General features: G+C 41.2%; 1 protein-coding gene across 2 annotated transcripts in view; it reads left to right on the forward strand.

The window, feature by feature from the left end:
- SCAPER (S-phase cyclin A associated protein in the ER) overlaps positions 1 to 26713 on the forward strand; it is a 130413-nt gene extending 103700 nt beyond the window's left edge. For both annotated transcript variants that reach the window (XM_088172345.1, XM_014879164.2), the window contains exons 28-32: positions 4133 to 4367; positions 7332 to 7481; positions 21878 to 22069; positions 24583 to 24634; positions 26278 to 26713. In XM_088172345.1, the coding sequence (XP_088028471.1) occupies positions 4133 to 4367; positions 7332 to 7481; positions 21878 to 22069; positions 24583 to 24634; positions 26278 to 26372 (724 nt within the window). In that variant the 3' untranslated portion in view covers positions 26373 to 26713. The remainder of the gene's footprint in view (positions 1 to 4132; positions 4368 to 7331; positions 7482 to 21877; positions 22070 to 24582; positions 24635 to 26277) is intronic.
- Positions 26714 to 27125: the final 412 nt, after the last annotated feature.

The raw sequence follows: 27125 nt of genomic DNA on the forward strand, positions 1-27125 counted from the left end.
TATCAAGCTGTATTGAATTCCTGTTTTTAATAAATAGTGGAGTATTTTAAGCAATGAAGTACCACTGCTTAGTATCTTTCTGTCTTTCTTGTGATGGATATATCCACATTTTTGAATTCTTAAAGCCTTTTTGTAAGTCATAGAGCACATACCAATTCCTGAGACTTCTTGATGGCCAAGCTGAAAATCACAGTGGCAGCCCATAATGAAAATTCTGTGCATTTCATTAAACTTTTTTTTTTAAGATCCTGCAGGTTGCTTGACTGTAATATAAATATTTGTCTGTTTTTCTGTGTTTATAGTTAGCACATAATTATTGTGACTAGTAAAGTTTGAAAGCCTGTTTGTTTTCTCAGCTATATCAGCCAATGTCAGAAATCCAGTGAGTCTTGCTTCCCTTCAGGGATTAATTGAAGGGGTTTTGTCCATAGTGCCTGTTTTACTTTTGCAGCTGTTACAGGCTCAGAGACAAAGTTTCTTTAAATAGGAGAATTAAGAGGAATTGCAGCTATAGGAATCTGATCTCTTAACTTCAGTTTTGTAAAGTCTGATTTTCTGGTGTGACATTGTCATGTATGCTGTGAAGGTTTTTAGGAGTTTTTGCCTCGGTCTGTCCCAACAGCACTGAATTTTCATTGGGCTTATGTTTTGAGGTGAGCTAAAAATCTGCTAAAGGTATGGAACCCAGTGTTGTGCAGACTTGACAAAAATCAGAGCAGTAGAGGCAGAGGTTCATGCTGTATTTTCCATCATTTCATATAGATTTTTTTTCTATTTTAAAGCCCACAGCAGGTACAAATAACTTCTTTTACCTTTCTATTGTAAACATTTAGGCTTAAAGTGATGTAATCAACAGCTCAACTCAACAGGAGCCAGTGGTCTGTTCACATACACACTAACTGTAGTACAGGCAACGGCCAAAATAAATTTTCTGGTAGTTCCTTCAATCCATCAAATCCAGAAAGACAGATTTTTAATTTCTCTTTTACAGTTTTGTTCTGTAGTACAACTTCAAAATTTTTCATCTTTTTTGTGAAAAAACGAATGCTTGTGTTTAGAGTTATTTTACAGTTGACTTTTTAATGTGTATTTTGATTCATTCTCTGCTCCAGAGCAGCACAAAATGGTAAAAGGATTTCATCCAGCAATGTAAGCTTTCTCATATGGAATTGTTTAAAAATAATGATGGAGTGAGAGTTGAAAGCAAGCTAACTTTAACCTTTGGTAAAATTGGTCAATCTTCTGATTGCACAGAGTCAAAAAAAATTCTGTGAGGTATCATATGCAGTAATTAATTTGGGGTTATCATTTGACTGCGAGTGTACTTTTCTGTTTTGTACAGCTGAAAAAGCTGAGAGTGAAGTTGGGAAATACTGGTTGGCAGGAGGAGCTGTGCTCTCATGTGATCCTGTGGCAATAAACGTTCTAGCTAGTCGAGTGTAACTAAGTGATGGTTAGCACATTTTGGCTACTGCACCCTGCAGAATAAATCCTTGCACATCAGAAGGCATTTTGGAGTGAGGAATAGCAGGGAGCCCACACTCACACAGCAGGGCTGTGCACAGGGTGGTCCCAGAGCTGCCAGCTCTCCCTCCTCCTGCAGCCATGGGGCTCCCCCCAGGCAGGCTGATGTGCCAGCAAAGCTGAGCTTGGCAGCCAAAGGCACAGCTGGCACGGCCAGGTGATGGCTCAGGAAGTGTCTCTGCTGCCTCCATTCTCACACACTCACTCACACACCACAGAGCTCCAAAATGAAGGTTTGGGGCATGGATTCCAGGCACGGGGAAAGCAAAGCCCTGCCATAAATTGTTGTGCAGCATAGCCCCACCCAAACACACTTAGAACTCTAGTATTTGTTCCACTTTTTATTCTCTGTGGAGTAAGTCTTAGGGTCTTATGGAGAACAGACACAACTGTGTTGCATTTGTTCTTACTGTGCTTTACTAGAGTTCTGATTCTCCTGACAGAACTATTTATGTGGACTCCTTATGCAGCCTGGAGTGGTTTTTGTGCAGCACAGGTATCCCTGAAGCAGGCCTGGGACCTTGATCCTGGAGGTAACAGCAGAGGGACAGCACTGAAAAGCTTTTTCAGTAGCATTGGATATTCACAGACTGTAAATAGAGCTAATGAAATGGTTACCAGAAAGATGGTACCTATAATGGTAAAGGAAATGGTACCCATAAGTGCTAATTTCAGATGAGATCACTCCTCACATCATCTGATCTGCTGCTTTGTCAAGGTAAACGTGTGAAGGGACAGTGGTGCAGACAGATGGGTGCCAGCAGAGTTGGTTGTGTACAGCCCAAATGCTGTCCTGTCATATTCACCTGAGCTCAGGGCTGCTCTGGGACCTGGGAAATGCAGGTTCATGGTCCTGCTTGGCCTCTTTCCCTCCCTTTGCTCCAAGGAAGCCATGGAGTGCTGTTAACAGACAGAAATCCTCAGGGACAGACATGGGTTTGGGTAAGGTGGGGCTTTCTTGCCTGCTTTGTTTGCTTCACTAGGAAAAGGGAAAATGGCAGAACAAGGTGATGGTTGCCAAAACGTGGTCCTTGCTGAGCTCATGGTTTAGTTTCTCCGTTGAAGCAGTCTGTGTGTAATTGTAAAAAGCAGGATTAGTGAGCCTGCCTAGGATAGTGTTGGAGATGTCACTGGAGCCAGTGTTTGTAGCAGGGGTGCAGGCTGCTCCTGGTACAGATACAGGAGAGATTACTGAGAGCTGTTCTAGTCCAGGGAAAGCTCCTTACTGCTTCTGCTCAACAGGAATATTCTGAGCCCTCTCAGTGTCTGCTCTTTGCTGTCTTAAACTGAGCTCTTCAAACTTACAGATTATCTTAGAAAATGGTTCTGGTTTTCACTTCCATTTCCTTTGCTTTTAGTAGTTATAAAAGAGAAAAATACCCTTATTTAAGTTGTCCTTTTATTATGCTTTCTCATATAAGCTGTTGTATTTTCCTTTAATTATAAAAAGGAATCATCTAGACACTCAATCTTTGTAGTCTCTTTTGATATTGACACTTCCTTCCTTTTTTTTATTTTTTCTTTTTTTAAAGATGGAAACACAGTAGATGAGGTAAAAACCAGACCTTGATGTGGCACATTTTCATCGTTATTGTTTGCTGTGTTTTATTATTTTAGTGTTTCCAGTATTGACCAAATGTGTTTCCAAAAACGAAATTCAGGTAATTTATGTTATAGGTTTGAATTAGAATTCAGAGAATATAAAACTTGCTGAATTATTTTGGGGCTTCTCTTTGTGCTTGCCCATCTTCCACACATTATTTAGCCTCCAGGATAGTGATATTGTGAGTCTTCCTTAGTAGTTATCCTGGTTCATCTTCTGGATTATTAATAATGTGAAAAAACACAAGTAGGAAAAATCATGGAGGATTATGTTAAGTGTTTTTGAAAGTCTGGATATGAGAATGGAAAGGGCAGTCCTGAGTTACTTGCTTGTCTGTGCTGATATCCTAGATAACCAGAAACCTTCTCCATTATTTTATGTGCGTACCCAATAGATGGCAGAGAAGCCCAGTCCCCATGTGCCCGAGCTGTGCTGCTTTGTACTTACCTGTGCTTTGCTGCCCTGCTGCAGTCTCCCATAACAGCATCTGACTGAAGGAAGCAGCAGTGTGTTTTCCTACTGCTCCACCACTTCGTTCTTAAATTCCTGCAGAACCTTTTGATTAAGATCATCTGTTCCCAGTAACTCACTTCACTGTTTAGGTAGGCAGTTTGTTGCAGTGCCTGCAGCCCATCGCTGTGGCAGGAGAGGCTCCAGGGAGTTCTGCCCCTGCTGCTGGCTGCTCTTGCAGGCAGCAAAGGTGAGAGCAGGCTGCTGACCTGCGGCAGGGCTCACATGGAGCCCCTGTGCTCCCAGCGTGCCCCCAGACTCCGCCTGGCTGAACCAGCACGGGCACAGGATGTGAAGCAAGGTCCTGAACGATCCAGCTGCACTACGGGTAAAGAGAGCATGAAATGGTGCCCTAATTATTGAAGTATTTTCTGGAAATGCTGTGGTTTCCTGGCACTTGAGGCATCAGGTTTTCCCTGGCTCCCCGTTCAGTTTCTCTGGCATTTGGCTCCTGCCGAGCTCTGCTCGCTCTCAGCGCTCGCTGTTCCCTTGCAGGTCCTGGAACGTTTTTGACACAGCACGACAGGACCCCACAGGACTCACAGCAGCTCTGCAGGCCACGGACCTGGTGGGAGTCCTGCACATGCTCTACTGTGTCCTTTTCCATGGCACCATCTCAGACCCAAACTCCAGCCCTAAGGACAGCTACGCCGCCAGCACAGTCCAGGTTGCCATCCAGAGTTTACGTTTCTTCAATAGTTTTGCTGTTCTTGACCTGCCTGCCTTCCAGGTAATAGATGTTTTAAAACTTCTCTTAGTGGGGAAATGTTAATTGTTGATTATATCTCTGGACTAAGTCTTGTCTTTAAGATCTTAGTTGTTGAAGGAATTTTTAAATGTTAGGTTTTGTGCATAACATTTGTAACTCTTGTTATTTCTCCCATGTAGCTGTGGCTGATGAATTTAACCAAAAAGTGAAAATTTAGAATGTATTAAATGCTGAATCCAATCCGTTATATCTTCTAACTTCTTTTTTACTTGTTTCTAGCATAGTACTTTTTATATTTATTAAGCTTCAAAAGTGTGAAAAGAAAAATCTTAGTCAAAAGGACAAAATAGCAGTTTTTCTCATGTGAAATGATTTGCCTGTGTTATAACCATGTATTACATTTTTCAGGGCTTTCAGGGGCCACTTGCTTTAAGACTGTGCAGCTGAAACTGATAATTGCTTGATAGCATTTTTTTTAGCAAGTAAAACTTGGTTGACCAGAAATTGGAAAATATGTTTTCATAATTTTTATTAAATTAAAAACTAAAAAGTGCTGCATTTTGAGTCCTGAGAAGGACTGCTTACCTTGGTCTGTGAACAGGGTTTAAGTGTAAATGAACGATTTTGCCATACAAATAATGGTTTATTTCTCAGGTGACTTGGTAAAGTTATATTGTTAATATGAAACACCTGTCAGAAAGCATTGCTTTGAAAACACATTTAGCAGCATCAGTCTTACACAATTCAACAGGACAGGTTTCTTTCTCTTTTAATATGTGATTTGTCTATGTTGTACCACACTCTCCATCTGAAATGCATCAAACTGGGCGAGAGCTTTTCCCAAGTGAAGGATTTGCTGTGGCTCCTGCCGTGGGTTTTCAGTACATTTGGTAAATCTGTAACAGCAGCAGCAAGACCTCTGTGTGCAGCAGTGTTCATGTGCAGCTGCAGCAGCCAGCCCAGTCAGGGTTCTTCACAGGGACAGGAGATTGACTGGAGTTTCACTGCACACACCACTGACCCCCATTTCTTTCTGTAAATCAAGGTGGTTCCTTGCTAGACCTCATTCAGCACCTCTTGCTTTGAGGCTGGCTGTCCATGTGCTGTCCATGTGTGTCAGAGTCAGGCCTGAACTGGAACAGGTACAGTCTGCAGGGGAGCTGGAGCAAATCACACTGGCTGGAGGGTGCTCCCTGATATCCCAGGAAACCACTGTTCAATTTAAAACACCATCTCCTGCTTACCCTGTGTGTATTTATCCCTGTGCCAATGCCATTATATCTCAGCAGTTATAATGAACAGTCAGCATTAACTGCAAATCCCGTGGTCTGTGTTGGTCTGTTCTGCCTGAAGTGGTGCAAGTCAGTAACTCTTGCATGGAGGGTGGCCAGAAGCCCAGCAGTGGGAATTGCTTCCCTCAGCTCATGGACACAGGGCTCTGCTCAGGGGGTACCCACCCAGCTGGGCTGTGGGCATCGTGTTGTTTGTGATGGACAGGCAGCTGGGGTGGCCAAGGCAGCTCTCCCTTCCCCTGCATTAGTGGGATTTGTTTCTGTAATGTTAAAAATAACATACACCTGAGGCAGTTTGCTGGACACTGACCCTGTGGGCCCTGGCAGGCTGGCAGACAGCAGAGGGAAAAGCCTCCTTTATGTACTGTGTGATCATTATCTCTGAGGAATAGTTTTATCACAAATTAGTAGGACTGTGGAATAGGGGGTTCTGATTAGCAGAAGAGGTCTGGTATTCTCGAGTTTGTATTAGCACAGATGGCTCATGAGTGTATATTTCATTTAATTTGACAGTCTAAACAATTGAAAGATGGTAGTGAGAAACAGCACAGGGTCCTGAGCTGATATTAATTCTGGCTAAAAAGGAAGCATAGTTTCCTTGAAAAATTAGTTTAACTTTTATACACAAACTCAGGTGCCCTTTGACCTGTTGTTATCAGGGGAGGTTAAACCCAGAGTGCTGGGTCACAGCGTGCACGGACAGCACTAATTAAATAAGGACAGACCTGAGAACGTGGCATTTACATGACATAAAGCAGTAAATGGTGGCTGTGTTGGGCATTAAATTTTGAAAATACGCTGATTTACCAGAATGCTTGAAGTTCAAGATGGAAAGCATCCACAGCTGAGCCTGCTTTCATTGTCAAGGATCCTGCTTTGACTGGGTGTATTTGGAATTCAGTGAGACTAAACTACACCACAGCCTGGGATTTATGGATATGTATTTACCACAAGCTGCAAGGCAGAAAATGAAGAAAACTCTGAAATGAAAGAGATTTTCTCAGGCCTGCATTGCTGTTTCATTAGAGTTAGGAGACTGTCATGCTCGTTCCTTGTGCTTTAGTTTTCCCCTTTGACCCTGTGTCGCTCTGTCTGCTTGACATGTTTATTAAATAGAGGCTGTAGGCTGCACAGATAAAATCTAATTCTGAATCTCCACGTTACAGCAATTTGCCTACTTTTAAAAAACATCCCAAGAAGCTTTGCAGCTGAGTGTTCTCTCCTTTTGGATGTTTCTAACTTTTTGTAATGTTTGAAAAGTCATTATTTGTTATTAATCATTGTATTCCATTCAGAGCAAGAGTTATTAATGAGAAATGCAGAAATGAAGATGGTTTGGTTTCTTTTGCTTATTTCTAAGAGATATTACTACATTTTCCTGGAGCATGTAATATATGTCAAATGAAATGGTCAACCTAATGCTACACTGAATGTCAAATAAGCAGAATCCAGTTTTTCCTGTATCCCCTGAAAACTTGAGTTTATTCTTGCTTCTGTGGCTTTTGATGTTATATTCCGGTTAGGAACAGTAAGTGGCTGAGAAAAGAGATCTCATTCTGGCCTCCCAAAGCAAAGAACATAGTCTGCACTTGGCAGACAAACCCCAGAAGGTGCAGTTGGTGTGCACACAGCTCACACAAGTTGTAGAACACACTGCTGGAGTGTAATGTCTGTTTCTTGGCCTGTTTTTCAGTCGATTGTGGGAGCTGAAGGACTGTCCCTGGCCTTCAGGCACATTATCAGCTCCCTGCTGGGGTACTGCTCCCAGCATACCTGCGAGGGATTGCTGCACGAGGTCATCATTTGTGTGGGCTACTTCACTGTAAACAACCCAGATAACCAGGTAAGGCAAATGGAAAAGGGGATCACAAGTTATCAAGGGCACATTTAGTCACAGATCCCTCCAGGAAACTCATCCCCTCAGCACTTGGCATTCCTGTGAATACAAACTGATGTGTTTGCAAAAGAGAAACTGAAGTTGTGTGTTAAGACAAGGACATTAATTTTGGGTGTCTATAAGCAAACTCCATTTGGAGTTCTTATGCTGCCATTGCACTGATTCGGACTGGCCTTGCTCCCTGCCAAGGTATACTTAGCAACTGATATTTTTAATTCTAAGTTAGCTTCACATCAGCTTGATCAGATGGTTTAAAGCCAGCTGAGCTACTTTCCCATGAAGACTTGTCCTTGGATGCCAGTGTAGCTGTCTGCCTGCTTGCCAGTGCTCAGGTTCAAACCATTCTTCTCCATGAATCTTTCCAGTCATAAACTAAATGCCCTATTCAAGAAACAGTGGAAATTCCCTTTGAGCTTCCTTAACTGTTGTCTGCTTTTGCCATTGGACTCTGTGACCTCTCTTACTGGTTTATAAAGTAACACAGACACAAAACTCAAAAAATATTTCAAATGTTTTGGTCTTAAAAATCTCCTGGTTTCCTCAGCTTATATGTAACATCTCAGGGTGTATTGGGCAGAGCAGGGCTTGGCACTGGCTCTTTGAGTATGTGAACCTGACTCTGAATGTGTAGGTATGATTCAGCTGAGTGCTGCATTTTGTGAAGGTGCTCACTGTCTTCTCTCTCTGCTTGTACCACCTGGTTCCCTGTTGTGCACAACTTCTGGGATGGGAGTTCAGGGTGAGGAGGTCAGTGCCCTCAGTTCAGCTGTTGAGCAGGGGGAAGTGTTAAAACTTGTCAGGAAAGGTTTTAGAGAAAAGCTGCTCAATAACATCCTTACCGTGATTGACTGTAAGTGGAACACTGTAATATCTTAAAGCTGACAATGCTGTCACTGTATTATAGAATTCTATAATGATGTTTCTGTGGGATTGGCCACAGCTGGAGGGAGGATGCTGCAGCCTCCCTACCCTGTGACACCAAATGCCACTCAGGATCTGGAGCTGCCTGTTGGCAACACTTCAGAATGGTCATTTTTAAACCCTGTGCTGCTGCTGCTGCTGTTTTGAGTCCCTCTGCTGCCCAAGCTGGCTGCCAGCAGTGCCAGCAAGCCATGCTGTCTTCTGTCTGCAGGTCAGAAATCTCTGTTGTGGCACACAAGTCCAAACAGAAGTGATGGATTGCATGGAGAGTTGGCACAGCAGGAATAGTGAGCAGAGGGATTTCCTGCAGCAGTGCCAGCCTGCAGTGCTGGTGCCTGGGGAGCCTTTGGCCGGGCTGTGCTCCCCAGCTGGTCCTGGACTCTTCAGCTCATGCTCTTGGGGCTGAAGGTGGCTTCTGCAGCTCTCAAGGTCAGATTTAGGATTCAGTCAGACAGCCGTGCTGTGTCAGTCCTTCTCATACCCTACAAACTCTCTTTTAGGGTGGTTTGCTTTGGAGGTACAATCTCAGATGTCACGACATGCTTAACTTTTTATATAATCTCTAATATTCTTCATTAGTTTTAAGGTTTTAACTGAGGAAGAGGCATTTGGGTTTGGCTTTTTTGTTTAAAAAAACATTTTGAAAAACTGAAGCTTTCTTCACTCAGGTTCTTGAAAAATCCTGGGAAGGTTTTTTAGTGAAAGGAAGTAATTTTTCTTTTAGTACCAGGCAAAGCAGTATGACTTGCTTATGGTCATTATTTTAAGGTGCTCCTTGTGTTGTGACTTCCACTAGACAGACTGCTTTTCATGAAGAGGGAAGTGCTTTCTATTCATTCAGTTATGGTTTAATTTTTTATTATGTTAAGAGCTTCCAATTTTTTCTTTCGTTGTTGATCATCTGGGGAGTCCTACTAAAAATAAAAAATTGGTCTCACAGTGAAAGTTTTCAAATAGTAGGCTTGAAATCCTGGCAAGTACAGTGTAATAAAAATAGATACACTAGACTTGAGCTATGAAAACAAATTTCTGTAAAGCCAGATAGCTCTAGTTAGTATTTGAACCAACTTCAACTGAGTCAATAACTGACGTATTCCAAGGCAGCTTCAGGTTCTTCTTGCAGTCAAATATGCATTTGTTTGGAAACATGTGCAGTTTAAAGTCATTTCCTCTCTAAATTTGTATTTCTTATTACAAACTGAGGTATGTTTTCACTCCTTTCAGTGCTCAAAACAAAAAAGGACAAACAGTTGGAGTTTTCAGTGTCCCTTTTTGTGGTTCCTTTGTCTATTCACATTAACAGATAAATATCCAAAGCAGCATACTGGAAGAAGGAAAAACGACAACTTCAAAGAAAAAAAAAAAAAAGCGAAGAAGTTCCCCAGTTTGGAGAACAGATAGAATTCTAAAACAGAAATTTTATAGCCTGCCAACCTCAGCATTGACCTTCTGTAGTAGTACTGTGATTTAAGTAAGTGAACTACTGCCACTATGCAGTCAAAATCATAAGAGGGCAATTTCCTAAATATTTCACATTCATAGAACAAAACCTTCCAAGAGCATCATATGCCAGTCATTTAATATCATAGAGGTTTGACTTCATTTATTACACTGTCTGTGAAAGTCTTTCTAGTTAGTTGAGTAGCAAATTCAGAAGGAAGGAGGAAAGAGCTTTTCTCTTGTGCAGATTCAGATTTCCCCCAGCCCCTCCCGGTGGGTCCCACACACAGAGACTCTGCTGGGCTCCCACTTGGTGTTTCCACCACGCCTGGCTCTTGGGCCAGGCCCAAGTGATTCTGTCGAGGAGCAGAGAGGACAATGGATTCCTGAGGAACACATTCCTGAGTGTTTTGATAGTGCTTGCACTGTTTATTTTAAAAAGACTGTGATTTTGCTGACTCTGCCCACATATAATATATTAGTAATATTCCTTTCCTTCATTCCTATTTTGTTTTAACATTCATAAAGCTCTTCCAGGGCAGCTGCTGTCACTGAAGAAATAAATCAGTTTTGAAAGTGAAAATTGCAAAAAGCAAGGAGTGTTTCTTGACTATTTGAAAGGCTCCAAGGGCAGGGCTGAGCCTGGGCTGCCCTGTGTGTTCAGTATGGGCACGTGAAGCTCTGTTTGCTACAGAGCCAGGCAGCCCCTGCTGCACAGCTCAGCTTTGCTGGGCACCTGGGAAAGGGGATTCTCCTCTGCTGGTCACCATTTAATCTGCTGCCATTCAAAACAGCTCCCATGATAGCAGGGAGAGACGTGTCAAGCTAAACTGTGTAATAAAAATAATGTCCAGTCTTTCCACAGCCAACCTTGCTATATCAGACTGTAGAATTACGGTTTCTAATTAAAATGTTCTTGTTAACTAAAATTATCCTTCTATTTCATTACATTTTTATTCCCTTTTATTGTTTGATTTAATTAGTATAATGAATATAATTAGCATGTGCTGTCAACTCACCTTATTTGCATATTATATTGAATAATTGAATGTGGTCCTGTAATTAAATTAACAGGAATGACAGATGATTTGCTTTCTTTCACATCGCTGCATTGGGAATAGAAATCTTTCCATATTCATTGCAGTTAGGGAGTATTTTTCATCTGAAAAGTCCTCACAAATCAGATCCTCAGACTCAGGATCTTGCTGACAGGCTCCAAAAGAAGTTGTATTGTTTGTTTGCATTGCTGTGCCTTTATTTAAATAAAAATAGCTTTTATTCTCCCAGTCTTGGGTACACACTGTATTTAGAGTGCTCTAGAAGAATCCCACCAACTTTAAGGTTTGTAAGACATGAACTGTATGCTTCCAGAAGATACTATTGCTAGATTGCAAAACAAAATCTCTGCTGAAAGAGTTAGGAAAGGGTATGTGCAGCTTTTCAGAACTTGGTTATAAAATTAATCTTGTAGATGGAAGTAAAAAGTTCTCTCAGAAGTTTTTTTAAATTTACATGCACAACATCTGTCCTTGAAGAAAGGATTTCATTCCCAAAAATCTTCAGCCACAAAAGTCTAACTTATTTCTCTCTCCAAACCCTCTATCCCCAGACATTTGTGTCCATAACAAGGTTTGTTATTAAAAACTCATAAATAATTGAGCTGTTAATATCTAGTAATCCCTGTGCTGAAAAGAGAAGCACATGGAATTAGATTTAATAGTATCAGTCACCTACTAGAAATTATTCCTTGCTGTACAAGTGTGGAAAATCTGTTGCAAAACATGTTTGAGGCATCCCAGCTAACCCCAGGTAAAGGAGTAAGGAGCAGTGAGATTACAGGATATTTTGGGAGGGAATTTCTCCCATGTTAGATATGGAAAACATCACACAGCAGTATCACAGGTAAAAATATAATGTGTAAAGAAATTGAAATATTCTATGGTAGGCACAGTTCTGAAAAGATCTTGAAATTTGGGACTCATTCGTGGCACCCAAAGTGTCATAGTTAATCCCCAAGAAAGGTTTCATCCCGAGATTATTTTCCCTTTTTTGTTAAATGATTGACTTGTAGTCATATTTTCTTGTAAGCAAGTCCTCCTTGTGTCATAAAGCAGCAGGAGCCTTTGTCCCACAGTGTAAATCACAAATATAAATCTCTGTATGCCACATCCTAGCTGTGCTTACAGATACTGGGCTGCAAGGGACACTTATAAAGGGACTTCAGATTAAAAGTGACCTTCTGGAGGGAAATTATTTTGTGCTTTGGACAGAGTTAGTGCATATTGAGTTTTAGTATGGGGCCAGCTTTCTCTACTGTTAGCAGGAAGGAAGAAAATTACTTCTAAAATGGAAAAATTGTGAAAATCAGAAGTCAACAGGAAAGCTTGCAAGTTATAAAAATATGTCGAGTTTCCATATGGATTGTTTACTAGAGGCCATCATTAAACTCCCATCGTTGATGTTGCTCTTGGGGCTGTGGAGGGACTGGAACAATTTTGATCTGGTAGGTGGGCTTTATGAAAATACAGCACGAAGAGTAAAGATGCAGGAATTGGTAGTTACCATGTAGTTATATTCCTATCTGTAAGTAAATAGGATCTGAAATTACTTAATTCTGATTTTGTTAGTTTCTTCTCCAACAGAGAATTTTAGGAGTATTGATTTTGTGTTGAGGTTATGGGCTTTTTCTTTAAAACTTGTTTTAAAAGCCCCAGATGTTTTAAAGCTTTGTAGGTTTGAACAAGAAATATGCCTGGTAAATTTTGTGGAATAGCTGATTTTGGCAAGTGAGTGATTCATGTGAAGTTGTAGTCTTGACTCCCATTTAGAAGCACTTCAGCTTGTGAGCAGAAATCCCCTGAGGATTAAATGCCCGAGCTAGAGCAGAGTACATTAAGGCAGCTCTGTAATGTATGCCTTGGCTCTCACAGCCTCACATCCTCAGCCACATAAATTCACTTAAGTGAACCAGTGTCTTCAGGAGAGATGGCATTCCTGTCTAGGCAGTCAGGGAAAAGTGGGGATGCCTTTTAGGTAATTTGTCAGACACCTTTGTTGTTGTTTGAGCTTCCTGATGAACTTTTTCTTTTTAAGGATGATCTATGACAAAGCAAATCAAGTATGTCAGAAGCTTTTGGGACTGCACATTTCATGTGTCACATCTTAATTGTATTTCTAACATTCCAGAATGCATCCTGGGTTTTTTGGGTTTTTGAGAGGATGTGGGGAAGGTAATTTAATCTGAGCAAAGACTTAGCGTGAAATAAAGTGTATTTAGTTTCAGTTCATGATGACTGGCTGATTGCTGTGGGGAGGAGAAGAGAGAGTGAACAGGAATTCGTGTGAGAAATTCATGCATTTGGACTTATCTTACTGTCTTCCTCTCAAACTGTGAACACGAAAGAATAAACTTATCTCCTAAAGTCATAGAAGTGCGACTTTCAACAGCCTTCAAACACAGTCCCTAGCTGAGGCTTGGAGAGAAGAGAGGGAGCCAGGGGCTGATGCTGCCTCCGGAGAGCCGCGTTCTAATCTTACTCCTGGGTCAGGATAAAAGGGGTTTGGTGGTCTCAGCTTAATCCCCAGTGCAGCTTCGTCCACATCGAGAAAACACCGCAGAGTTTGGCATAATCCTGCTTAATAAGCAGTTTGTTCCCAGCTCCGAGCCGGGCCTGGCTTTGGACGGAGGCAGGAGCTTGCACAACGCCCGCCGTGCTGCTGCCCGCCCTTTGCTTGGGAACTGCTTTTCACACTGCCGCTAAAAACCAGCTCTAAAGCCTGCAAATATTTAATCAGCCTTGTGAGCTATTGTGTGGCTGGCCTCATGTGTGAGGGAACTCCCTGTGCTGCTCTATAAACGCTGGCTTTTCCCGGCCGTGCCGTGGCTGTGCCCCATGCAGAGGCAGCGGCGGCCTGCTCTGTGTTCCCTGAGCTGACAGCTGTGCCTTGGATGCTGCTCTGAGTGAGGCTGCGAGCCTGCGACAGGAACACAGAAGTCTCCCCAACCCCTCGTGTCATGTTCAGCTCAAGTCACACTTGTTTGAAGCCATACTGAAACATAAAGAACAAAATGCATTCGTGGAAAATGTTGCTCGGCTTCCTCTCCCCTTCGTAAAGGGTAAATTGTAGCTCATTTTTCGTGGCAGAAAAGCACATTTTCTTGCTCTCTGTTTGAAGCTTTGTCTCAACCAGCTCTGTAATATGTCCAGTGGCTCAGTGTTTCACAAGCTTTTTAGTTGATGATTGGATACTTTGACAAACCCTTTACATTTCTGGTGGAAGCCGTAAGACAAAACGTGCTAGGAATAATAATTCCAAGACTGTATAGCTTACTTGTGAGTAGAGTTCCAGAGTGTGACAGAAAACGTTTGCTTTTGAAGAGAGAAAATGCTCTGAGACACACAAAAAGATTTTATGTGTTTTAGACTGTAATGTTTGAATTATTCACACCTTCTGGGGATTTTGAACCAAACTAGCTCTGTTTCCAAGGATGCTGGCAGAAACCTCAGCCAACAGCTTGAACTTCTGTTGACTGGTCCTGTTTCTTCTCTACCCTTTAAATCATCTTACTCCAATCAATTGGATTTCGTTGGGAGTAAATGACTGGAGCATTGTGCCCAAAGCAGCAGCCTGACTTTAGAAGTGGTTCATCATCAAAGCTGAAGTGTCACCTGAGTGTGAAGACGATTCTTCAAAAACAGTGCAGGGCTGCAAAGGCTAATTCTAATCACTTCAGGGCTCAGAATAATACCTGAGCATTTGAGAGGTGCCATGATGGGGTTTTTAAAATTTTATCTGGCAATACATATATTTCTCATACATTGGATCTATAATAATATTTTCTGATTAAAAATTATTAGGACAACACTTAAGCATACGAATCTTCTGTTACATTATGGTGGAAACAAAGAAACTTAGAATTTTCTAGAAAGCAGTGATACCCTTTGGTTTAACAGGGTCCTTAAGTATATGATTAACAGGAAGTGTGAGAACAACTTCGCATTTAAATGTTTATTTTTATGTTAATAAATGCTAAAATGCTATCACTTCAAAAGTTAGGCTTTTCCTTAAAACCTTTTCCAGGTCAGCTATTAGATTATTATTTTCTCCTGTGACCTGGGCGAGTATTAAATTCACAGGTAACTTCAGTGCATATTAGAATTGCTTCCATTTTCCTGTACACTGTAATGAAGTTTCTTTTACAATATTTGTTTAACGTTATTTATTTATTGATGAATTTTATCTTATATATACTTTATTAATTGTCTATAACTAAGGTGACTTGTTAGTTGTCATTTTGGGCTGCATTTTTTCAGAAGCTTTGTATAATGAACTTTTGCTAGGTTTTCCACTAGCATCACTTTTGATAACCATTTTTACATTTTCAGTGCATCGCTGCCCTGGTGGTTGGCCCTTGTCCTACCTAAATCTTCATATGTCTTAGGAAGATTGCACAAATACTGGGAGGGTTTTTTCTGTGATGTGTACAGAGAGCACCCCTGAATCTGCTTAAACCACAGAGCTCTAAAAAACAATACTCAGAATGTGGTTTATAGAAAGACTGATGTAATTCCTGAACACCCTTATCTTCTCTCTGGAAGCTTACACATGACGCTAAGAAAATAAACACTGGAATTTTTCAAATAGACAAAATTCTTATTTTAAAATTTGAATGTAGCATTCTGGAACTTGCTTTTTGCATGGAAGTGGAGCTCTGATTCCTGAGAAATGCTAGGAGGAATTTAGAACATTCTTTGCTCAGAGCTTTGCCAATAGCAGAGTTTGCAAAATGGAAAGAAAAGAGCTTGACCTTAAAGCAGAAGAAGAGCCTAAGTGGTGACATATTCTGCTGATTAAATACTAGCAGTATGAGATCTGTTTATATAGAAGCAAAGAAATAATGCAGATCTAACTTTGAAGAGGAACTCTGGACTACTAATATAAAGACTTATTTCTTTTACAAAGTTGTAAATAACCTGACATCAAACAAAGGGATTTAACTGTTTGATGGAATACTGTTGCAGGAATTAGATGCACAGTTCTTGTTCAGTGAAGTTATTACTTGTTAGTACAAATTAGAATTGACATTTATATAAATGATAAGTGCATGGATAAGAAACATTAGTGCTTCCCATACCGCCGACCATTTTAGGATGCTAATGTTTATAATGGCCGTGCTGAAGTTTGGAAGCACAGGTCATCTGAGATAGCACACAAGGCAGGGAGTGCCCCTCAGAGAACCATTAACTTTTTAGGCTGAGTTGTTCTAAGAAAATTGCATCTGAACCTGAACTGCATTATAGCAGAAGAGCAAGGCAAGTAAACGCCACATTTTAATGCTTTCTTTTGTAAAAATGGAAGGAAATTCTGTTGGGAAGGGTATTTTTCTAGAAAGTGAATTCAGCTCCCAGGGATAAGCACTGGATTTGTTTCTCAGTGCCTGTGGAACACCCCATTTCACTGCCAGGTGTTTCTCCAAGAGCCAAAGAAGGTTTTGATTCAGGAAGTTCTGAACTTTCCAACTGCTTGTTCCTGGATCCACATCAGTATAACTTTGTCTCAGCTTTCATGTGAGAAAAGAGCTACAACTCCTACTATTTGGTCAAAATAAACAAAACCCACCATCCTGACTGTAGAGTGCTAAGAACACAGCATTTTCATGCAGGGTCAGGTCACACAGGAGCAGTGTAAGGTTTTGTTCCAAATCCAGCATTTAGGTTTGTGCCTACAGGTTTCAGTTCTCTCCCTGACAATCTTTTTCCTTTCTCTGCTGCCCATTTTCCCTTTCCTCTGTGGATGATGGGCTGCAGGAAGCACCCTTGGTTTGCATGCCTGGCTGGGGATGGTGGTGGGAGGCAGTGCCCAGGGCTGGGTTCTGTCTCCACCTTGTGCCTTGGCCGTGTCCCTGGGGCTGCCCTGTGCCCCAGCAGTGCCACTGCTGCCAGGGTTTCTTCCCAAAGTGAAACACTCAGCAGTTCTTCGTTTTGCCCTTCCACACACAAGAAGTTTGCTGCTGGCTTACTCTTCTGCCTGACTACAGAATGAATTAGCTTCTTTAAAAGATAATTCTGGTAGTTTTATTGCATATATTGACAGAAATAATTGACATGAATGGTATCTTTACAGAGCTGCAAATGTCCAAGTGAAGGAAGAAAACCTAAATCCACCAGTAGAACTAGACTAAATATTGGTCTAAAAATCAGCACTTCCAGTCTGCAGTAATCCTGGACTAACCTTGTGTAGTACACAAGCAATGAAAAAATTCTTGGTGTGACACCAAACCATTTATTTTGTTATTTGCAATGAAGTATCTGACAATATTTAACATACATGCATCGAACCATTGGAAACCAGTCTGGGATCTTAATCTTCTTTAAATCTCTGAAAGATTGCAAGCAGAGTTTTAAATTCATTTAGTTCCTCTTTTTTTGAATGCAGTTGTAACTTGGAAAAAGAAACTCAGATTGTCACCAAAAATGCTACTCCATAATAAATCTTCTTCAGGGCAGTTTAACTGAACTGCTAGTTCTTGACAAATTACTAGCATGCATCTCCATTACATGTCTGTTCAGAATGTATGAATATATGAATGATGTGAATATATGAATTATCAGTTCACTTCAGTGTAACTAATATTTGTTCAGTATTTTACATACAGTCACTCTTCGACTTTCTAAATGATAGTTTGTTGATGGAAATCCTTTTTGTACACTCAGTTACCTGATCATGAAAATATAATTTTGAAGGCAAGAGGAGTTAGTTTTCTGTAAAATTAACTGTTGAACTGGTAAGATTTTACATCTAATTTGACATGTAACTACTTAGACATTGTGTGTCCTTGCTGTACCATTCCAAAGTTCTGACTCCTATTAATTATGAGGATTTTGTTACCCTCCTTTGACAAAAATACATACACATGCATTTTAAAGTAATGGTAGTTTTCACTGATAAAAGGAATACAGAGGAAGATGAAGTACAAATATGTATATGCAGTATGTAAATAGAATTAGGAGGTGTTCAGTGAAGCATCTTTCCCTTGCTGGTTCTTGGGCATAGGTTGCCCTGTGTGTGCTGCTCATTATCTCCCTGCAGGGAAGGAAAGGAGCTGCACTTTCATGATTCTTATTCCTTCAGCAGCATCAGAACATTAATTCTGGGGCCCTTGGAGCTCACTGAAAAATGAAACGAGCTGCAGCATTCCCCTTTGCTACCCAGAGGAAAATCATGCCCAAGTTTTTTGGCTTCATATGGTCTGTTGGTTCCTTAGGAAAGGCATTCAGTCCTGGGAAGTTCTCCTTTGCAAGGTGCCAGGAGGCAGTGGCAGGAGAGGAAGGCTGTTGTCCTGGTGGGCATACAGGGAAGAATTGAGTATCCAAGGTGGAATATCCTTATGGAATATCCTTATGGAATATCCTTGCTAGCCTGAGGTCTGGAGCCACACACCCTACCTGAGTGACAGGGGAAGCCTGCAGCGGAATGATGAGTTCCCCTCACTATTTTATTACTGCTTCATACCACATGGAGCTTTTAATTTTTTTGATTGATTGTCCTATTTTATTGCTCAAGTGCTGTGTGGCATATTGCTGGTTTTTGTCATTGGAGTCTGTTTTGAAAGACTGACTTTTATACTGCTTCAGGCTTTCACAGTGAGAGCTGCAGCAAATGGCCAAGCAATACACTGTATAGTGCATATTGGCCCGAGTAAACGTGAGGAAAACATGGATTCCATCTAGAGACTTCAGAAATCATGAATCATGCTTTCCCAAGTGATAAACTTCAGAAATACCAGCACAGTGGATGGGGATGATTATTGCACTTGTGGGAGCAGAGTGCACTTCCCAGAGAGTCACACGGGAGCGTGGATTGCGGGTAGGGCACAGGAGAGAGCCTGACCCGCTGGCTAGTGGAGATTAAGCAAATTAGCAGGACCTGCAGAAGGCTATAAAGCGGTGGGAGTGACAGAAGATAAGTGATAGGCAGCCCTGAAAGGTGTTGCTGAGTGGAAAGTTCCCCCAGGTCAGCACATCACTCACAGTGCGGGACAGTCGGCTGGGGATGCACACAGACACCAGCCAGGCAGGAGTGCAGTCCTGAAGGTGAGCATGGCAGTTGCTCCAGGCTCCTCAGCAGGCTTTTACACTGAGCAGTGTTGGCTTTCTGGTGTGCTGAACCTGAATTGTCACCCTCTGTATCAGGGGCTCCACCTCCAGGATGGATCAGGGCCTGGAGTTTGGCACAAAGGAAAACTTCCTTCATTCATCATGAAACAGCAATTCAGAAATGTTTGCTATGTCTCCTACCTGTGTGCTGTTTGGATCTTCAGAGAATTGTTCCAGCATTTGGTACATGTTGGGCCATAAATAAGATAAACCAAGCTGGAATTTATTCCAGCTGAGCACAGCAAACCCAGTAAAGTTGTACGAACATCTGTAAGTTTTGAGAATAAGCAAAATTTTAAAAGGAAACACAGAAAACATCAATGTGAGTTGCCTGCTCTGGATTTAAAAAAAAAATGTAGTAGCTTGGACTAATTTGATAGGTCTCAGTTCAGGAAAAGAAAACCACAAGCAAATATTAATGGAACATAGGCACACAGCTGAAGTTAAGCAGGTGCTTAAATGCTTGGCTGTACAGAAATGCAGTGATTTAATTAGGATCTGGTTACATTTGACAGGCATATCTGACTTGCAGGCTAGAGAGAGAGAGTAATAAGAAAAGCTCATTCTAGGTAAGTGCATCTGGATCCCAGTCTGTGGCAGGAGGAGAGGCAAGCTGCATTTCAGTAAGGAGTTTGTACCTTGTATGAGAGCAGTTTGTAAGATGAGTATTCCATATTCCAGGCCTGCAGAACTCCTTGGCATTATTAAGCCAAGTGACTGTTCAAAAGAAAAAAAAAAAAAGCAAGAGAAGTACAAGGTTTTAATTTGTTTTCTTTGTTGTTCATCTGCTAAGTCAAGTGCTGGCCTTCACTTTCTCCACCCATTGACAGTGAAACAAGGAATATGTGCTCTGCTGCAGGTTTATTTCATTGGGGTTTTTTCCAGTAAGGGGTGACTCATGTTTTTTTTCTTCAGAGTACATAATATAGTGTATCAGGTTTAGTAGCTGCATTAGTACAATGAGCTGAAATCATTAAATTGATTCCACATGTGATAAATACCAGATTAAAACAGTCAGCAACCCCTCTATATGCCTTCCTATCTTTAATGTTGATAACATCATAGTAGTAAAACTGTTGAAAAGAAAAAGATCATGAAATAATAATTCCATGGAAGATGTTTGGGTATCTGCACTGTGGGCTTGGCAGGACTTCACTAACTATCCGTGGCATTTTTGGGACAGGTAAAGGAAGTGAACTGTGAAATGAAAAATAAAAAGTCCCAAAAACTTCTTTGCCTCTGCCTGTTCATCAAAGGTATGGCGGCCGTTAAAAAGAAATCGAGTTCTCTTGTTCTGTCCTGGATCAGAAATGCCAGTTGTAGTTATTTTAGTAGCAATTATGATTGACTTTAAATACTTTTCTGATTGTAGAATTTACCACAGGAAAAATGGAGCAGTATAATGACCACTCTGGCTAATTTAAAATTTCAACAGTACTCCCAAACTTGGGGGGCACCTCTTGCTTACAGGATGGAAGCTGAGAGTTTAGGATCATTCAAATGCTTCAGTGATATTTTCCTGAAAACAGTGTCTGAATGTATGCTGAATTGTCACTTTTTTGGCCGTCTTTTAAAAATTCCTCCTGTGTTTAAGGGCATTAAGACATTGCTACCAGTATTTTGAAAGGTTTTCAATGTATTTTTTGACTGGTGAACTGAAAAAAATGCAAACTATTATTTTGTTCATCTTGTTTTTAAACTGTACTGCATTATCAACTTAGTGTGTGCTCTGAAGGTATTGTTAAAAGTGCTTTGAAAACTTGTAAATCCCTGTAATTTATGTTCCTGTAGTCTCGACTGCTTCTTTCTGTCCTTCTGGTTTTAATTTGAATGCAGTCTTGTCTGGGTGGGTACCTGTAAAATTGTGTTTTTCCAAGTACAATTTACAGTCATGACCCTCAGTTTTACAGTGTTCCAACCTTATAGGAGCTTCCTTCTATGCCAAAAAGCCAACTTTGGGTCAAACAGCTCTTTCATATTCTAATTGTCTAATCAAGGTTACTTGGAACAGATCCGATTTGGGCATTTTTTAGTTTATAGCAAAGATTTTATAAGAATATCAAGTGAATTGGAAAGGTTCCTTTGTAGGAGACCAGTGATAGCATTGCCTTATTTCTTCAGATGTATACAGTTGTAAACTTAGCCTACTTCATGACAACAGTCCCATTTATCTAAACAATTCTCCTTTTAGAGCCAATGGCACTGATAGAAACCGAGATAAGGAATACAGATGGGAGGATCTCGGAGTCTCTCCTTACAGAAACTCCTCGCTGGGCAGCTCACAATCCCCTTTTCTTTTTGGTGCCTGAGAATGCGTGGCAGACATCTCCCATGAAACACAGTCCTCTCCAATTGCCAGCTCCAGGAAAGGATGGTCAAGCTTCGGGAGGGTTTTTAAAATCCTGGTGATTTCTTCCTGGATGTTTTTTCCCCCCCATGCTTAGTGTGTTTAAATGGCAGGCGCTGGGGTTTTGTGTTTCGTGGCTCTAACTTAGAATAGTCCCTGAGCTATAATTATTGGACTTTTAAATTCAGGTACTAAATTATCTGTTTTGCTGTAATCTGTAAATTAATCCTTAGCTTATTTACTGTCTTCTTGGGAGATACAGAAAAAAGAACTTTCAGAGCTTCATGGTTTTTGTATTACTCCGCAATAAAAATAGTACTTGCACACTGAAACAGAAGTTACTTGAACTAAATGTTATAGGCTTTATTTTTAGTATTGCTCATTTTTTTAGCATGACTTCAGCACCCTCGGTGGTTAAGAGGAAGAGAAGAACAGATAGACCACGTGGTTTAATTTTGTTCTGTTTGTGTTTTCAGATCATTGTACAATCTGGCCGTCACCCCACGGTGCTGCAAAAGCTCTGCCAGTTGCCTTTCCAGTATTTCAGTGATCCTCGTTTAATCAAAGTGCTCTTCCCTTCGCTCATAGCTGCGTGTTACAATAACCCTCAGAACAAGATCATCCTGGAGCAGGAGATGAGCTGTGTTTTACTGGCCACCTTCATCCAGGTACAGCTGCACTGCTCTGCTGTGCTCCCTTTGCTCTCAGGGTGGGGATCGTCACTCCAGTAAAACAAGCAAACAGCACTGAAGTACTTTCAGATTGTCTGCAGCTCTTCTCAAACCACAGATTATGCCTGTACTTGAGGCATCTCATCCCACTAAAAGGTTACTGAATAGTTCAGGTTCTCACTATCCCTGCAGAATCCTGTTTTCATGAGCGTTGCTGGATGTACTGGGAATATCTGATGTAGATCTTAAAATATTTATATTTTTTTAAAAATTCCTGCCCATATAGCATATCTGAAATAGGTTTATTAATGTGTTTACATATAAATGTACAGTTGTATACTGTGTACCATAGATTTACAGAGAACTGGGTAAGTGTATATATTTTATGCAGAAAGTACACAAAACATATGTTACCAGTCTAATCTTGCAATCTTTATTTTTGACAGTAAGCCACCGAGGTCATTACAAATACCGTTTTGAATAAAGATTTGCATTATTTTTCTTCCCTTTGTCTAAATTTATATGCTGCTTTATCTGTCAGATTTTTTGCATTTAAAAATTTCATGCATTTTATTGACTGCTTCCAATGAACAAATGCAGTTTCCATAAACATTCTACTATTAAAAATAATATGCTTTTAGGAGTCTGTAACCCTTTATCAGTCACCTAAAAGTTACTGTTGTTGATAAAGAAATGTTCATCAAACTCCTCTCCTTAATGCTGTACAGCCAATCCAAGAATAGGCTACATGTATTTGAGAAAGGACAAGAACTAAATATTTGCTAGAAGTCTTTGCATAACATCAAACTTAGGAGTGCAGCTACTTTTTATCCTTTTAATACTAAAATAATTGCAGAGCAGTTTTTTTAAAAGAAGTTTGGAACTTAGTATTTAAAACATTTGCCATATAGTAATGAACTTCTGGTAAAATGCACAGCTATAATTTGTCTTCTCTGACTTTCTTATAGTGAAACTGAAAAAAATATTTTACACATTATTAATAAGTGTAGCAAATTTAGTTTGTTTTTTTTTTCGCTAAAAAACATGAGGGTGCAGGAGAATGTTTCCTATGTGAGTAATTAAGGTAGTTTACCTTGATTTCTGTTCTATAAGAGATGGAATGGCACTAAAATCCCCGGCAGCTACGGTAAAGTGTAAGTATATTTATAAGAGTTAATGTTACTAATTTGATTTCCAGTTATATCCCAAATGGCAAGTCCGTGTACTGTGCCTGCAGGCTTTTAAAGAAAGGTGTTTTATGAAAAGGTGTAAGAGCTGTGTGTGCTGTGAAGGGTGCTGTCCCTGCTGGCCTCGCTGGCCCTTCAGCATTTTGCCCATTTCAAAGTCTGATCCCGATTGTTGCACACGCACGTGGGAGAGCGGCGCTGGCAGCACCCGGGGAATGCTGAGATCCCGCACACGCACAAGGGACTCGCTGCTCTACTTCTGTTTCAACTCGCTGCTGTTTGTCAAGCAAATCTCTCATTTGCTTCGGTAGAAGGTTTGGGAAAGACTGTAAAATGTTGCCCTGTGAGTAGAAAATGAGATTGTTCCTTTGCCAGGGAACGCAAAAAGAAGTGCCGTTTACGTAAAAGTTTGGTGGTGTGTACGAATATAACACTTAAATACAGTGTGTTAAACGTGCAGCCAAAATCAAAGGAAGAGCATTGCTGCATTATACAGCGCTCTCCCTACCGATAGAGTTATTTCCATCAGCTGAAGTTTGCATCAGCCTGTTTATTTTTGTTCCTTCTGTTTGGAGATGTGCAGAAATGAGTAGAAACATTCAGGAGTATCCATGATTTGCTGTGTTGTATCTTATCTTGGCTAATCCCTTCTTCAGTGTTCTGCTGGGGGCAGACTCCAGCAGAGGACAGGACCTGCAGTGAGGAGCTGGCTGGTGGCAGGCGAGGTCGGTGTCCTGCTGGCTCCCAGGATGCTGCGGATATCCCAACACCCGACAGCAGCGGGATGGTGCTGGGGGCACAGCTGGGGGCACAGCTGGGGGCACAGCTGGCTGCCAGGGCCAGCAGTGCTGGGCAGCGACTCCACCTTCTCCCAAGAGATCAGCACCTCAGGCTCCCAGCTCGCTGGGAAGCACAGCCATTGAAATGGGGATCAGTCATGAATTTTGTAAGAGTATATTTGGAGTTGGGAGCAAAAATCTGAAACACCGTTTGTTTTACAGAAACGTGGCTATGGTAAATAAAAATCACAATAATAATTTATTTCCTAAGAAGACACGAAAGCCTTGGATTCTCTGTTGTGTACTAAAAATATATTTTTTAAAACAAATATAAATAAATGTATAAAAATCCACCGTAAATGACAGAATTTAAGTGCTGGCAGTGTTGTGTTACGATATGGAGCAAGCAAGACTGAGTCTTTAATTTGCAGATTGCATGAAATATTAGTATTTTTGAATCACCTTCAAAATGTTGTTTTAATTCCTCGGATGATGTAAGATCAGAAAACCTGATGTCTTTTTGTTTGTTTGTTTTCCCCCATAGGATTTTGCACAGAGCTCAGGCCAAATGGAAAATCAGTTATCTCAGCAGAGGGGTACGTTCCCTGCAGTGTAACAGAGTAACAACTGGGTAACAAAACGTGTGGATATGGTGATTAATCACTGAAAATAAATACAGTAAATTGCAGCAGGATTTTACAGTTTGGGAGTGGGCTCCCTGGCTTTCATCCTGACCCACACATACACAGAGGTGTCTTCCAGTCTGCTGCTCGTCTATCAGGGATTCAGACTGTTAATCTTTATTCAATGCTATGTGGTATCGTGTCTTAAAATGTGATACTGTACCTGCACATGTTTAATTAGCTGACACAAAGGCTGCCTTCAAAAGTTTTAGGTTGCAGAAGCTACGCAGCCGTGCCAATACACCCAGGGAGCCAAAAATCTCTAAAATGCTGTCCTGTAATTGTCCTTTAAAGTTTGTCAGTTTGCACAAGAGCCGTGGTTTTATTCCCCCTCGGTTATTATAAATATTACTTTAAATGCAGTCAACCTTTTTAGGCTAAACATTTGAAAGATTCTCAGCTGAGATGGCTGTTACTTGCTAAACACATCTGAAATTCAAGTGTTTATAGGCATCTGGTCTTGAGTAGCTGTATTGTGCATAAAATGCAATGCTGGGACAGTCATTTCTCTCTCATAACGAGCAGAAATGCACCACCATTTCCTCAGCATTTGCCAGGAGATGAGTGGTTCTAGGTCTAAAGCATAAAGTTTTTGTTTAAATATAAATCATAAAATTAAGGTAACTTTATGGAGATTTTTACTGTCAACATCAGACATCTCAGTTTGAAGCATTCTCATGCAGTATCTGCAGCACCAACTTTCCCGGATTGTGTTTGCATGAGAATCTACTCGAGAAACATCTAAAATCCAAGTGGAAAACTTGCTTTTTATTTTCACTATTCAAACCGGAGGAACTTTTAAACAAAGATGTGGTAGCATGTGAGTGTGATTTCTAAACACTCTCCAGTTGTGCTAAAGTTGACTTAATAGTAGTGTAGGCTGGATTTTTTTATCTCTTGTATTACTTGAATGTGAAGGATGGTGTCCCCAAAAACAAATGGGAGTAACAACACTGACAGGAATAAAACCTGAAAGCACAAATTTCATACTTGGGTGCTACTTGGAGGGTCAGACCCTCAAACCTGTGCACAGTGAAGTCGTGGCCACGTCACTGCACGCTCCTGGCAGTGAAAGCTGCGTTTGTGCTCATGCTCTGAGCTCTGGAGAGTCGGGAGCACAACTCTTCTGCAGCCCTTTGTGGTAAAAAAAAGAAACTGCTGAGCAGAAAACGCCACTGAGGCTGCCCAGGGTAGAACGGGGCTGAGCTGGTCCCCGGTGGGTCCAAGAACATAAAGTGTATAATGTTATACACTTCCTATATAAAGAATATAGTGTATAAAGATGTGTAATGTTCCTGTGCATGGGGCAGAGAGCCTGATCAGCTCTCACATGGAACGAAGCCTTTGCTCGGCAGAGCCTCTGCCCCCCCATTCTTAAAGCCGAGCGTAAATGTCCCGAGCTCCACACAAGTGTCACCCCATGGTCTGAGAAGATTTGCATAGGGGGAGGGGAGTAAATTACCTAAAAAATTGGCTGCACATTCACTATTCTTGTTTTATTGCCGTCTTATCTTAAGGGGGAATAACTTGGTAATTTTGTGTTTTGTCTTCAACAGAAAAATTTTTCAGTTCTCAAGATTATCTTGAGCTCTCCAACAGATTCCCCCGGCAGTCCTGGGAAGAAGCTCGACAGTTCTTCTTGAAGAAATGAGAGTTGTATTTAGTTTTTAAATCCCTAACACCATCACACTGACCAGTTCCTGCTGACTACCTTCTTTAAAACGCTGTTCCAAAACGTTTTTGATACTCTAAACACTTATGCTGTAGATACATAATTTGCACTATTTATATAAGTCCTGTAGATACGTCCAAGTTCTGTTTTGTAATTTTGATAATTTGAGTTTGTTTCGTTCTTGTATCCAATGTCATGATTTTGCTGTTTTCTGCCCTGTGGTGGGATTTGCACTGGCAGAACTGCTGAAATAAGGTTGCAAATAGAGAAAATATGTTCTATATATCTTGTAATAAAATAACTTATTCTGTCTTGTGTCATTTCTGTGTTAAAATCATCAGTATGTTTGAATCACCATAAGCAACACGGTTTAGAAAGAGAGGAAAAAAACACTCATAAGACGTCTCTCTCGTTAATCAAGAGTCAATCAGAATCAAATCAAAGTAATTCGTCAGATCTGGCCCTGGGGGAAGTTTGCTTATAATTTTTTGGGTGATTGAGGATACGTCAGCTAAGGCAGATTTTGTATCCCTCATGCATTTTTAAGGTCTCGGCCGCAGCTCGCGGTGCTGCCCGCGCTGAGCGCTCCGTGTCCGGCCCGGGGCCGCTTCCCGCGCGCGGCCGCGCTGAGGGGGCGCGCGGCGCCCGGGCCCTGAGGTGCGGCGGAGCCGCGGCGGATCCCGCGGGCACCGGGACCGCCACCCGGGCAGCGACCGGGACCGCGACCGGTGC

The sequence above is a fragment of the Sturnus vulgaris genome, chromosome 13 (assembly GCF_052056855.1).
Source record: "Sturnus vulgaris isolate bStuVul1 chromosome 13, bStuVul1.hap1, whole genome shotgun sequence".
Classification (NCBI taxonomy): domain Eukaryota; kingdom Metazoa; phylum Chordata; class Aves; order Passeriformes; family Sturnidae; genus Sturnus; species Sturnus vulgaris.